This window comes from Oryx dammah, unplaced genomic scaffold (genome assembly GCF_014754425.2).
Source record: "Oryx dammah isolate SB20612 unplaced genomic scaffold, SCBI_Odam_1.1 HiC_scaffold_28, whole genome shotgun sequence".
NCBI classification, from domain to species: domain Eukaryota; kingdom Metazoa; phylum Chordata; class Mammalia; order Artiodactyla; family Bovidae; genus Oryx; species Oryx dammah.
In genome coordinates, this window is record NW_024070212.1 from 38,838,986 (window position 1) to 38,854,116 (window position 15,131).

A 15,131-nucleotide genomic window follows, 5' to 3' on the forward strand; every position below is an offset into this window, starting at 1 on the left:
AATTTATAACATTTAGTATATATCTTCAAGACAGATGAGATTTATTAATATTTTGCTCCTGTTTTAAGAAAGATAAGACTTGTTCTTTTTAGCAACAGATATGGCTCTGATTTTGGGAAGAATGAAGGTATGCATTCTTATTATACCACCTTGAGCTGTTTTATTCCCATGTTTTAATGCTATTATGTCAGGTAAGCTGAGTTATTTTAAGGCAAAATAATATTTTTAACCATTTTTATCTTAAATTCATTAAAAAGTAGGCGTTCCCTTTTTTACTTTAGTTGTTGATTCATAATTTAACATTCTGCTGGTAAGTCAAATTTGTTTTTACTCGAAGCATCTGATGAGGAAAAGAATGTACTGCTATGATAAGGACTGCATGAAAATCTTGTTGGGTGATCCAATAATAGCATTTCTTAGTTTCTATATTGAGTATGTCATCTTGAACAATTTTTCTGAAGAATCAGCTCTCATTTTTTCCCAACAATGCTAAATTACATTGATACTTCAGTGATAAAAATCTTTTATACTAGTATGAAAAACACCTGGTTAATAGAATTGTAAGCCATCTTATATTACTTTTGAACTATATCCATTTATGTATCATTATATTAGAAGTATGCACTTTAATAATTGTACAACAGGTATTTTGCCTATGCAAAATACAAAAGTAATGTTACCAATGAATAAAGAACATATAGTGCAAAATAGAGCATCCAATATACATGTTGTACTTTATATTGCTTAATTTTCCATTAATAAATTTGTGACAATAATATATTATCATTCTGATTTGGATTAATAAATATGTCAATTTATTTTATAAATTAACTCAAATATGTTTTCTTCAACTTGTGATTTTGTATGTTTCATACCTTCTAAAGAACATATTTTAATTCATTCTTAAGATTCAATGTTTATGTGTTTGATGCAACATTGCATCAAAATCAGAATGAAATGTAAAATGATAGATTTAAATATAGTGTTAATAAGAAACTATTATTCAACTTGAACCTCTGCAGTACCACTTATATAGCAAAGTAACCAATATTAAAATTATGGTGGTTTGGGAATTTTTCCACCATGTTAAATAATCCTTCTATCTTAATTAGAAAATTGGATGTTAAATCTACATATGGTCCTTTCTTAATATATTGAATACAGCACAGATTGCAATGTCCTATGTACAGTAGGGAATTAACATTCTTATTTTTCATATCAGTATAAAACATGAAAAGGAAGAAGCAGCAAGAGGAAAACACTGTTTTAGAAAGAAATTTATTACCTTTAATTTTTTGCACTTAATATTTATCAGATATCCTAGTTCTCATAGATGCATAGATATTTGCTGATGTCACTATTTTTCTAACAACTTGAATAAGAAAAGACTTAACAAAATTTCCAGAAAAAGTCCCTTTCTCCTCAAATGTTTTAACTTAGGTTAGGCAACTCTCAAATCGTAGGTGAAATTCTATCACTGCACATATTTTTGCTCATGTTCATCTGATTAATTATAACCAGTTCTCTCTTCTTTACCTGTCTTTGAGGCATCACAAAATTCTGCAGTAAAAAGGGAGAATCTTTTCCAAAAGCAAGTTGTAAAGCTTCATGTAGACCAGCAAATTCCTGCACGGGTCAATACCCACCAGAGGGGATGTTGTTTAAAGACATAAGGAGAACAGAAGCAGTGATTCTTTTCACTGACTTCTGGATGGCTCTAAGAAAAGCATGTGCTTTCGTGCTTAAGATAGTGAGCACATTACCTCCTTCATTATTCCACCATCACAGCTCGTCTGTTTGATCTCCATGTAGAAAAAGTTAATACAGAAGAGAGAATTATGGAGATTAGAACAGGTTTCCTCCTATAAGGAAAAAAAAAAAGAAAAAAGAAAAACATGATATAAAGATAGTAAAGGTAACTGGCTATTTTGAGTATCAGGCTTCATTCAAGATGCATTTAAGATGCTTTTAAATTGTCTATTTTTACAATCCTTCTTGGTTTTACAATCCTTCTTGCGATTGGTTTGCAATATGTTTCATTATATGTCTTTATGAAATTTGCCTTCATTTGCATTGCTATAGTTAATAGCGCTTATTAGAAGGTCCAGTGATCACAAGTCTCTGAAAGACATGGTGTGAAGAGTTATTTTTCTGGTGCATTGAAAGGGAACTATTGGCAATTTTAAGAGGCCAAGAGAGGTCCATTTGGGTTACAGTTGAAATTTTACCAAATACTTAGGGATTTCTAAATAGACTGCTTTTAGCATATGTATATATGTACCTAAGTACCTAAGTACATATATACATAAATATACTAAACATAATATATGTACATATACATACACAAATGTATGTATACATATACATAAAGATATATTATAAATAATATATACATATATATTAGCATTTTAGCTTATTGATTTGCTGCTTAATAAATATTTTTGTTATATATGACCTTAATAGATTTAGAGTTGTTTTGATTAAAACCAATAATATATGTTTAAGATTAAAATTTCAGTAGAGATATTTGGCTTTGAAGGTGAAGTTGTTACCTCATAATTAAGTATTAATTGTTTCTCTCATCCCTTTATTGAGAAACATACTTTTCTCTCTTAATTCTTTTAATAAAAAACAATCTAGTATTCCATCTTTCAATTTGAGCTACATTTACATGTTTTAAGATACCCAAGTGTTATACTCTTTTTCAATAGAGAAAACACAATATTTGTAAAAAATATAAACAGATCTAATTTTGAATCTTTTAATGGTTCACAACTGTGCTCATTTTGATCTTAAGTTTATAACAAATTAGTTATTTCTGAATAGAGTTTAGATTTTTTCCCATTGGTTCTATTATTTTAAATAGAATATAGAATCATTTCATGTTCCTTCTGTTCCCTTTCCTTCATCTCCCCTTTCCATCCCACAACTGATATGAAAATTCCTTCATACTTGGGAAAACTATTTTTAAACATGCAGTTCAATGGGAAAAAAAAAGTACCCATTGAAATTGCTATAAATAAAAGAAGTTTGTGTAGTAGTTTTTACAAATTAAAATTAACATGAATATTTAACAACTATGGACAACAACTATGTCCAAGTATGTAACTGCTGTGTTTGAATTAATATTAAGAATTAAAAGTTTGAATTAATATTCTAAACTTTTAATTTCCTCACACTCCTAACCACTGTTCTGCTCTTAGAAAACCTGCTTTGTCAGTATTTTATTATACTCTGTATATGATAGTATTACTTCTTTTTAACACAAGTAATATTTAGATAACAGTATTTCCTTGTCTCTTAACTTTACCAGTAAAAGTTAAGAACATGATTCCCATTTTGTTAATAGCATTACCAGCAACTAACAAAATTGCCTGATATTTTTTCCTTTGCGATGTAGTATGCACCTGAGGATATAATGGAATATGACTATGAGTATGGGGAAGCAGAATATAAAGAGGCTGAAAGTGTAACAGAGTCACCCACTGTAACTGAGGAGACAATAGCACAAACCGAGGTAAAAGCAAAGTAGAACCTTTGTGTGTGGTGTCCTGGTGTTTGTCATCCTGTGGTTCCTTATGTCCACTCTTCCTCAGACTTGTCGTTGATCTTTCATTCATCTCATTTCTATGACCCAATAACTGATTTTTATTTGACAGTAGTAGCTGTCCTGAAGGAATGATGTTTGGTTTGGTTTGCTTATTCTTCCTTTCATCCATGCTCTTCATTTCCCTTTTCATTTTATTTATGTTTTCCATTCCATCTTTCACCACATTTTACAGAAAAAGAAATTCAATTTCAAAATGAAGATGAAGACAGTGGCCACTAATTCAAAGAAAAAGTCCAAAAAGTTTACACCCCCTAAATCTGAAAAATTTGCATCCAAGAAGAAGAAAACTTATCAAGCAGCAGCAATGGCCAAGCTAGGGGTAAAGGTAGCAAAGAAAAAGCAATCAAGATCTCTCCTAGATAAGCTGGAAGATCTCTGATGATGAGTCATTGTCCTAACCCAACTAGATAAATACTCATTTGGCTAATACAATACCCTAATTAATTATGATTTCCATAGATTTTGGATTGCCTTAACATTTTTACTAATTACTTTTCTTTTGAATTCACTATTAGGCAAATATTGTTGATGATTTTCAAGAATACAACTATGGGACAGAAAGTTACCAGACAGAAGCTCCTAGGAGTGTATCTGGATCAAATGAGGTAATGTTCATAGACAGAATTAAATTGCAGTTCAGATTTTTTAAATGTGCAATATTTCTTGATATATTTTACTCTGGAAGAATCTATAACCTCTGAAAAATTTGATGTTTTTATTCCTTTACCAAAGTAAGAGAAACAATAGCACTGGCTCACTATTACTAAAAACAGTTCATTAAAATTAATCCCAATTCAGGTTTGCATGACTCTGCTTCATGCAATGTTAAATTGATCAAACTGAATTGGCTGCCATCATTTTTTTATTGCTCCTGGGATAGAGCAAGCTTCTCAAAATGTGATTAAGTTTACTCACAACATGACCTTTCTGTGAGGAGGAAAATCCTCCAAAAAAAAAAAATTGTATCATCAAATGATACAATTAAAATTTAAGCCATCTGACCAATAATCATGCATTTTTATGACACAAATATTTTGATAAAATATAGTCTTAGTTGATTTTAATGTCTGTTTACATTTTCACACTTACTATGGCTAAAATAATATATCTTAACTTTTCCCAGTCCTTTCTATGAAAATATTTAAGTATATTCAGGTACAAATTAGAACAATCTTCCTGAATTTCATATTATATGCATATTCCAATTATGAGAAAATAAGTATACAATTCAGTTTAACTTTGTTAAATTTCTTCACACCTGGTATGAGGATTAACTGAATCATTTAAATTAATAAAAATTTTACATCATATGTGTCCCAGTGGGACTTTACGTGAAAACACATATTTTAGAATAATAACATTTTAGAGTAAAAACAGATTTCAAGTCCAAATCTTGTCCAAGTTAATCCAAACTAATCAAGTTTATCATTTTCCAAAAATGGTTACATTAAAATGTTTATTTATATGCTCAAATTCTTTCAACTTTTTAACTCAGAACTATGAGCACAGTACTATTCTGATTCTGGATAATATGTATTCTGTAATAATAGTATATCTTCATTGTCTAAGAATACAAAATATTATGGTTATTGGACATTTTATTTTAGTTAACAATTCCTGAATTAATCATTAACCACTTTTTTCATTCACATGACTTTATGTAACATACTTATTATTAAGTATCATTCTATTATCTAGATTTGCTATGTCATAGCAAACAAGTATTTCAAGGTGAAATTTAAAAGTAGCAAGATACATTATTTGATCTGAACTTCATCAAAATCATAACATGACCAAAAATTACCTAATGAATGTTATTCAGATTTATGCTATTAATGGGGAATTATTTATAAGAAGGAAATTATACTAGTGTTATTTTTCTATATCTCTGTGAGTAGTTTGATATAATTATATCACATTAGAATCTTGATATAATTTTTACTTGTAAGTGAATAGGCTCATACTCTTTATGAGACTATACAGTCATGTATTTTATTGTATTGAATTTTGAGCACTATAATTTATATTTTCTTTGCTTTAAAGAACTCATTGTGATATAATACTGCACTAAATACTTGGAGCTCTGAGTAAAAATATTGCAATGATAAATCTCAATATTGGCATTAATATTTTACTTTTGGATTGAGAGTCAAACTTACATAGCTTTCCTGATAGAAATTATATTTCAGTATGAGGTTCTTTGACATCTGAAAATTAAGTTAAGCTTTAACTAAATATTGCATATATATATTATTTGAGTCAAATTATAAAGTAGACATCAAATTGCATAACAAGCTTTTTCCAATGAACAAGCAAATACACATGTTGAATCTATGTGAATATTTGCAGTTTATTGATAAAGGTGCTTTGAAAGCAATATTTTCTTGTGCATTCCAATGTACAAAAATATTCCTTTCAATGATGTTGAAAGACTATCTTTCCCAGCCTTCAGACTTGCTTGAGTAGTACTCAAACCACTTCCCATCACATGCCATCAGACTGTATTTGCAAATGCTTACCTTGCTTTACTAACAATAAACTTCATTTCTCCAATTCCTTACAACATAAATTGATAGCCAAATCCAGTTGAAGAAGTATTTACTGAAGAATATCTAACTGGAGAGGATTATGATTCCCAGAGGAAAAATTCTGAGGATATGCTATATGAAAACAAACAAATAGACGGCAGGGACTCTGATCTTCTGGTAGATGGAGATTTAGGCGAATATGATTTTTATGAATATAAGGAATATGAAGATAAACCAACAAGCCCCACTAATGAAGAATTTGGTCCAGGTGTTCCAGCAGAAACAGATATCACAGAAACAAGTGTAAGTCAGTATTATGCTCTGTGTCGTTGTGTGTCTTATTTCTGGTGTATTTTCATGTTCATCTTCATGTCTTTTCAGGTTTACAATATAGATTGTTCTTATATAAATCATGAATGTTGATCACTACTAGGAGACCTTGATAGATTCTTCCTCATGGAGATCTCAGGCCACACTACTGGAGTCTTTTTTTGAAAGAATAATCTCTAATAGCACTGATAAGATTAAATCAGTCATTGTCATTCTGGATACCAAGATTATTTTCTAACTTTTAAACAGTTTAATTGACCTTTCTTATCTGGTGAAGTTCAGTAATCCATCATATTATCATTTTATTGTTATAATTATTAGTATTTAAACTTTTGAACCTCTTTACTAATTTCTTCCTACCACTTCTATTAGTTTGATTTTAATTTGAAGATACTTTTTGTTTATTGCCTTGGAATAATAACTGAGGTCAACAGATATCATTATCTTTGTATAATATGTCTTTAAGAAGCAATTGTTCAATCTCACTTAAGATTTAGCATTAATGTTATTGTGTTTTCCTTTGTATATTTTCAGTATTTAAAACTTTAATTGGTTTCTATGTTAAAAAGTATATTTTAATAGATTGTTTACATGCACTTATATGATTAAATAACCTTTTTAAAAATACTTAAATAGCCTTATTTACTTAAAGACAGGCTGCTTGAATTTTTCACTCAACAGATTAATGGCCATGGTGCATATGGAGAAAAAGGACAGAAAGGAGAACCAGCAGTAGTTGAACCTGTAAGTACTGGTGTGAATACGTTGTAAAGGTTGGTACAGTGACTTGTATCATGAGCTATCACTGCTGTAAATTATTATGCATGTTCATGTAGTACCACTGAAAATTCTGCATGTCTAAACATTTATAATGCCACAAGTAAGTGAGTTAGTAAATCCAGTTCTGGCAAGCAGAATTTCAATAAATCAAAAAAGAGAGAGAGAATTCTGGAATTTGATAATAGCTGACAATCTTTTAATCTAATTCTTTCCTTTTATAACTAAAGGGACTTAAGATCTAAAGGATTTAAGTAACTTTCCTGAGGTTCAAATGTGTGGTAGTTGATCTATGACCTGAATTTGTCTCTTCTATTTTCCAATTCAGTAATTTTTCCTCTAAGCTCTGTGACTTGACATAATTAGAAATGTATTATTTAACATAGTACTTATTTGTTTCATATCCAAATCACATCATATAATTATATAAAAACATTCTTTTTAAAATTTGCCTCCTTTTCATCTATTGGAAGAAAAGTGATTTTTCAGATTTATGTGAATTGGTGAGAAGCAAATTCTTATTGGAAATCAATTTTACTATCATTCTCCTTAATCAGCAGTACTTTGGGGGAAAAGTATTGCTTTAGAAATCACTGGAGAAGGAAATGGCAACCCACTCCAGTGTTCTTGCCTGGAGAATCCCAGGGACATGGGAGCCTGGTGGGCTGCTGTCTCTGGGGTTGCACAGAGTCAGACACGACTGAAGCGACTTAGCAGCAGCAGCAGCAGCATTGCTTTAGAAATAAAGGAAGTATGTTGAACTACCTCCAGCTCATGAAAATCATTTCAGAAACTGCAAGGACAATTTTTTTTTTTAAGTGATGGAGGAAGATAAACATAAAAAAGCTGCATCTCTAAGAACATTTAGTCTATTACTCCAAAATCTGAAAAAGCACATCATATGCTCACCAACATCTTTAAAAACAATTTTCAGAATAAATTTGTCTTTGTTATGCAAAGTTACAACTAACTTTTAAAATGACAAGACAATTTTTGGAATAGAATCATAAACTTTTAGAATTGGGTTCTTATCCTGAAATAGTATTCTATTTCTTGTCTATTTAAGAACTTACATTTATGCCCAATTCTTTAACATGGACTTTACTCCCTTTTCCCTGAATTAAAGTGCTTAGGTGCTCTTTCTCCCACCTTTTCATTCACACAGCAAATATTTATCATGTTCTTGCTATGTACCAGGTGTTATTCTGGCTGCTAGCAAAAATTTGGTTACATGTATTTGCCCTTTTGGGGAGCACTTAGTATATTCTTTTTGTAATATTACTTATATGAATATTTGTTTCCTTGCTAACTAGTTCATAGATTTTCTCAGGACAGGAATTATGTCTTCTATTGTTTTGAATTCCTCCCTCCCAGTGCAAAAATGCTTGTAATTATCTTTGTATGTAGGAGCAGATAATTCACGTTTTAAAGTGCTGTGATGTGGTACTTTGATTGAGCCAATTAGATAAGAAGGTAGGGGTTCCATTGCCCTAATAACATCTTTATCCTTTCTTTAACTGTAGGGCATGCTTATTGAAGGACCACCAGGGCCTGCAGGACCTGCGGTATGTAATGTTTTAAGATTATTTTTGTCTTGATTTTTTAAAATCAGATATAAGATTTCTATTATACTGTTGAATTTATATATTTTGAGTATGGAGCTTCCTTGCTGACTCAATCAGTAAAGAATCTGTCTGTAATGCAGGAGAGCTGGGTTTGATCCCTGGGTTTGGAAGATCCCCTGGAGGAGGGCATGGCAATCCACTCCAGTATTCTTGCCTGGAGAATCCCCATGGACAGAGGAACCTGGTGGACTACAGTCCATATAGTCACAAAGAGTCAGACATTCCTGAGCGACTAAGCACACACACACACATTTGAGTATTGAATTATAGAGGCAAGTACTTAGAGGAGCCAGTGGCCTTAAATCAGTTTCTGATTGGGCTATCCAAATGATACTCTTTTGAGTAATATGAAATTAAATTTTTAAAAATATTTTTTGTTGCTTAATTATCTCTGACTTTTCTAACCTCATCTTCAACTTTGTACCTGAAAATTATAAAAATATATAAATGCCTTCTTTCTTTTTTTAGAGATATAAGCATATCTCAATGAATGGAGTTGAGAATTCTAAGTAGACTATAGTTGTTGCCTTTATTGTACTGCCAAATGTAGTGATTATCAGCTTCCATTGTCATTTTTTAATAAGGCTGTTGTTACTCATCAGTGTGTCTTTATTGTCAGGGAGTTGTACTGATCTGACTTTGTAAGAAATCTTCTTTCTTTTGTGGAATTAATTAAATTCTTGTCATGTGAATTAAATATATTATACCCTTGCCTATAAATACTTACACTCATAGAAGAAGATAAATGATTTCTAGATTTCAACTTCGTGGTCACATTTTTTGCAGTCTAATTGAATGAGTATACCATTTTTTTCACAAGAACCGGAAACCAGCTTCCACCTCAGGAATTGTACATTGGCAGGATCTCCTTTTCTGTTCTTCCATGGAATGTCTGTGTCTACCCTGAGAACAACCTTGTAGAGGAAGAGTTGAGCTAGCTATAAAGTGGCCCATATATGTTCTCTTTTTATGGGAAGTTTAATAGGCCAGTTGTTTGGGAGAAAGTGTTTTTTTTATGAAATATAAGTGAGTTCGTCTTTGATTTTGGTAGAATGAATTTGCCTGAATACTAATAAATTCAGGAATCTGACTCATCATGGTTTATTTCTCTGCAGGGTCTCATGGGTCCTCCAGGTCTACAAGGCCCCACTGGACCCCCTGGTGACCCTGGCGAGAGGGTAAGTGAAGGAATTCAAAAGAATGTAACTTAAATAAAAAGAATTAAAATATATTCTACAAATTTAAGATATTATTCTTCTCACTTGAATAACATGTGAGTTCAATGTGCAAAGTTTTAAGTTTTCTAACTATAATTTTAAAAATGAGAGGAGAGAATATGCATTGATCTTATAATTAGTAAGAATTTTTTTATTATTTATAATCAATTTTTTTTGGTATGAACCTGATACATTAGAGCAAGTTCTTCCTTTGGCATTAAGACATATTTTCCAGCAACTACTACGAATGTTTAGCTGAATGCTGGTAGAATAAGTTAATAAGCCTGCATCTAATTTGAAGATCATGTCTTGGGTCACATGGTGAAATAGACTATTAATGTTAAGTCTGTAGGAACTCTTCTTGCAAAATCCCTTTTTTCTTCTTCCTTGAGTAGCAATAAATTTATGTATCATTTAAATTCTGTAAAACTAGTGCAGTGAAATACAGTCCTCTCTAGATATACTTACTATTAATAAAAGAAGATTAGCCAAGGAGTAGAGGACAAATTAAAAATTAGGTAATGTAGAGTTATGGCATTCAAAGTTTATTAATTTTGATGATTTCATTTACTTCCCTAGGGTCCTCCAGGACGTCCTGGTTTACCAGGGGCTGATGGTCTACCTGGTCCTCCTGGTACCATGTTAGTGTTACCGGTATGTATTTTTATTGTTATAAAGATAACCTGATGTTTTGTCATCCTATTGCTGAAAAACATTGTAGAATCATATTATAGATCAATCAAAAATCTACTGTATGAGGTAGAGATACTTGAAATGAAGCAGCCTCCAGGAATTGGATAATTTAATAAAGCAAAATTCTGGTAAATATTAACTTTGCAGTAGAACTAAGCCTTTATTATTTCATTATATTTTGACAATAAAGTTTAAAGGACTTAGTATTTTTAATTGTGTACTTTATCCTGAGTCATATGGGTAGCATGCATTTCATGTATTACATAAAATTAGTATACTCTTTACCACCATATAGACACTAGCTTATACTTTTTAAATAACATATATTTATACTGTTATTATTCATTGCCCCCAAATTATTTATTTTACCTTAAGATTGCTTTTTAAAGTTGCACAGAGGAATTAAAATGACCTTACTACTCAAAAGCAATCTACAGATTTAATGCAATCTCTATCAAATTACCCATGTTGTTTTTCACATAACTATCAATAGAATTTTTTTAAAAAAGTCCCAAAATGTATATGGAACCATAAAAGGCCCAGAATTGCCAATGCGATACTTAGGAAAATGAACAAAGGTGGAGACATAAGTTTCCCAGAGTTCAGGAAAGTAACTTTACTACAAAGTTACAGTAATCAAAACAGCCTAATGCTGGCACAAAAAGACAAATGGATCAATGGAACAGAAGAGAGAGCCCAGAAATAAACTGACATACCTATGGTCAATTAATCTTTGATAAAACAAGGAAAGAATATACAATGGGGAAAAGCCTGTCTTTTCAGCAAGTAGTGTTGGGAAAGTTGGACAGCCAAATATTAATCAAATATTCAAATAATCAAAATTCAAACACACCCTCACAACATACACAAAAATAAACTCAAAATGTTTTGAAGATTAACTATAAGACATGATACCATAAACCTTCTAGAAGAGAACATAGGCAAAACATTCTTTGACATAAATCATAACAATGTTTTCATGGGTCGGTCTCCCAGGGTAATAGAAACAAAAGCAAAACACAAATGAGACCTAATCAAGCTTATAAACTTTTGCACAGGGAAGGATACCATAAACAAAACAAAAAGGCAACCAATAGACTGGGACAAAATACTTGCAAAATATGCAGCCATCACTGACTTAATTTCCAAAATATGCATCTCATATAGCTTAACAATAACAACAACAGCAAAACCAAAACAAAACAAAACAAAACACACACACACACACAATCAAGAAATAGATGGAAAGACTAAGTAGGCATTCAGAAAACTAAGATCATGGCATCCAGTCCCATCACTTCATGGCAAATAGACAGGGAAACAGTGGCTGACTTTGTTTTTCTGGGCTCCAAGATCACTGCAGATGGTGATTGCAACCATGAAATTAAAAGACGCTTGCTCCTTGAAAGGAAAGTTATAACCAACCTAGACAGCATGTTAAAAAACAGAGACATTACTTTGCCAACAAAGGTCCGTCTAGTCAAGGCTGTGGTTTTTCCAGTAGTCATGTATGGATGTGAGAGTTGGACTATAAAGAAAGCTGAACACCAAAGAATTGATGGTGTTGGAGAAGACTCTTGAGAGTCCCTTGGACTTCAAGGAGATCCAACCAGTCCATCCTAAAGGAGATCAGTCCTGGGTGTTCATTGGAGGGACTGATGTTGAAGTGGAAACTCCAATACTTTGACCACCTGTGTGGAGAGCTGACTCATTTGAAAAGACCCTGATGCTATGAAAGATTGAGGGCAGGAGGAGAAGGGAGTGACAGAGGATGAGCTGGTTGGATGGCATCACTGACACAATGGACATGGGTTTGGGTAAACTCTGGGAGTTGGTGATGGACAAGGAGGCCTGGAGTGCTACAGTTCATGGAATCACAAAGAGTTGGACACAACTGAGCAAATGAACTGAACTGAACTGAACTGAAGTAGGCATTTCTCTAAAGAAGACATACAAATTATCAATAGGAATGAGAAGAGATGCTAAACATTGCCAACTATTAGAGAAATAAAAATCCAAACTATAATGAGATATAAACTCATGCCAGTCAGAATGGCCATCATTTAAGACTACAAATAATAAATGCTGGAGAGAATGTGGAGAAAAGGAAATTCTCCTACCCTGTTACTGGGCATGTAAATTGATGCACCTTCTATGGAAAACAGTATGAAGGTTCCTTAAAAAACTAAAACTTAAAAAACTAAAATAGGGTTACCATATGGCCCAAGAGTCCCACTCCTAGCCATATATCTGGAGAATACTAAAATTTGAAAAGATACATGTACCCCACTGTTCATAGCAGCTCTCTTTACAATAGCCAGGACATGGAAGCAACCTAAATGTTCAGTAGCAGATGAATGGATAAAGAAGATGTAACATATATGTATATAATAATGGAATACTATTCAGCTATTATTAATAAAAAGCAGCATGGATGAAACTATTGATTATCATACTGGGTGAGGTAAGTCAGACAGAGAAAGACAAATATCATACATTATCACTTATATGTGAAAACTAAAACATGATACAAATGAACTTATTTACAAAACAGAAACAGACTCACAGACTTAAAAAGTAAACTTATACTTACCAAAGGAGAAGAAAGGTAGAGAGATAAATTAGCAGATAAAAGCTACTATACATAAAAAAAGATAAACAGGTTCTATTGCATAGCACAGGCAGATATATTTGCTTATAATAAATCAGTAGAAGGGAATATGAGAAAATATATAATACATATATTCAGCATATATATACATATTAAGTCTCTGTAATACCAGCTAACACAACTTTGTAAATCAAATATACTTCAAAAAAAATTATAAAGTTGCCTAAGTTCTTGTGAAAAAATAGGTTTATCTCTTTAAATATAATATAGACTCAAGTAATAATATAGCATGGGAAACTTATTCATCCTGCATTTTGAGTTAAAAATAAAAAGGAGCTTTAGCATTTTATGAAGGGATACAGAAAGGATGTTTCCTAGTATAATTACTTAAGGGAAACAAACTGAATCCATCTCAAGGAAGATTTCCTGTGTTCACAGAGATTCTAGAAGTTTTGCTCAGAAAATAGCAGTTGATCTATAACACTGTTGAACTGAGTGCATTTAGAATTTTCACAAATGAGTGGATAGAGTGGGTAGCCTTTGTGCAGGTAAAGAAATGGATGATGGCTTATTCCAGTGTTTTTAAAAATTATGGAATTTAAAATTGTAGATTCTGTAGTCTCTTCTAAATGTGGTAAAATGTCTCTTCTAAAGTGGTCTAGAGAACCTCCATAAGAAATAAAAGGAAAATTTAGAAAAAAATCAAGGTATGATTCATGATGGAATTACCTCACACTTTGTAAAATCCCATTATTTTAAGTAAGTAGTGTTTAAACTAGTAATTAAGGCACCTACTTGAGAAAGTCTGATTTTGAGCTTTTGTATGTTATTATCTTTTCTTAGTTTCGTTATGGTGGCGATAGTTCCAAAGGACCAACTGTCTCTGCTCAGGAAGCTCAGGCCCAGGCCATTCTTCAGCAGGCTCGGGTAAGAAAGGATCGACGTGTAGTCCCATAACCTGATTATGTGTTCAATTACACGAGAGAAAGAAACAGAGAGTGTGTGCGGTGTGTGTGTATGTATCTGGAGGGTGCTGCTATTATGAACAAAATTCTGTATAGTATATTGAATCTAGATGGAGAAGATGCTAAGAAAATATCTGTTTTTCCAGTAGGAATATTTTATTTGATATTGAATTTAAATGACTGGCCTTTGCAGTATTACCACACATAATTCTTGCAAAAACACACAAACCATAACACACACATTTTCTAATTTTATTCAAAGAGGGCTAATGGTGGATTTATATATAACACCCTTTATCTTTCACAGCCAGTTTTCCTTGCTAAGGCGTATGTCGTATGTTGGTGATCAATGAATAAAGAGGGTAAACTTTTAAATAATTTTTCCACCTAATCTTACAGATTATTTAGGATATCCCAGTTAATCCAGAAATCCCAGTTTCTTAGGCATTCTTGTGTAGGAAAGAAACCTTCAAATATGCAGTCTGTGTGAAACATTGTAATCTATATTTTATTTTTCCCAGATCTGCTCAGTTCATACTTCATTGTTAACTAAAAGTTTTCTACTATCTGCATACCTGTAGAATATAAAATTGTTTATTTTTAAATTTGTTCCAGTTACGATTAAAATATAAATAAAGAAATCAAAGGAATGGATCAGGAAAGAGTTCAAAGTGATATAATACTTTTATTCATAGTGTAGTCTTATTTTCTTTTCAAGGAGAAAGGAAATCAAAGGCTTACAGTGGTATGGATATGAGTTCCTGCTTCCTAAGTG

At 31.9% G+C, this 15,131-nt stretch overlaps 1 protein-coding gene across 4 annotated transcripts in view; it reads left to right on the forward strand.

Moving 5' to 3' along the window:
• COL11A1 (collagen type XI alpha 1 chain) overlaps positions 1-15,131 on the forward strand; it is a 223,231-nt gene that overhangs the window by 68,532 nt on the left and 139,568 nt on the right. Inside the window, exons 6-13 of one of the 4 annotated variants that reach the window (XM_040232197.1) lie at positions 3,401-3,517; positions 4,126-4,215; positions 6,187-6,441; positions 7,150-7,212; positions 8,769-8,810; positions 9,986-10,048; positions 10,667-10,741; positions 14,235-14,318. In XM_040232197.1, coding sequence (XP_040088131.1) covers positions 3,401-3,517; positions 4,126-4,215; positions 6,187-6,441; positions 7,150-7,212; positions 8,769-8,810; positions 9,986-10,048; positions 10,667-10,741; positions 14,235-14,318 — 789 coding nt within the window. Of the gene's footprint in view, positions 1-3,400; positions 3,518-3,782; positions 3,936-4,125; positions 4,216-6,186; positions 6,442-7,149; positions 7,213-8,768; positions 8,811-9,985; positions 10,049-10,666; positions 10,742-14,234; positions 14,319-15,131 lie in introns of all 4 variants that reach the window. The other 3 variants (XM_040232200.1, XM_040232199.1, XM_040232198.1) reach the window with 3 other exon arrangements.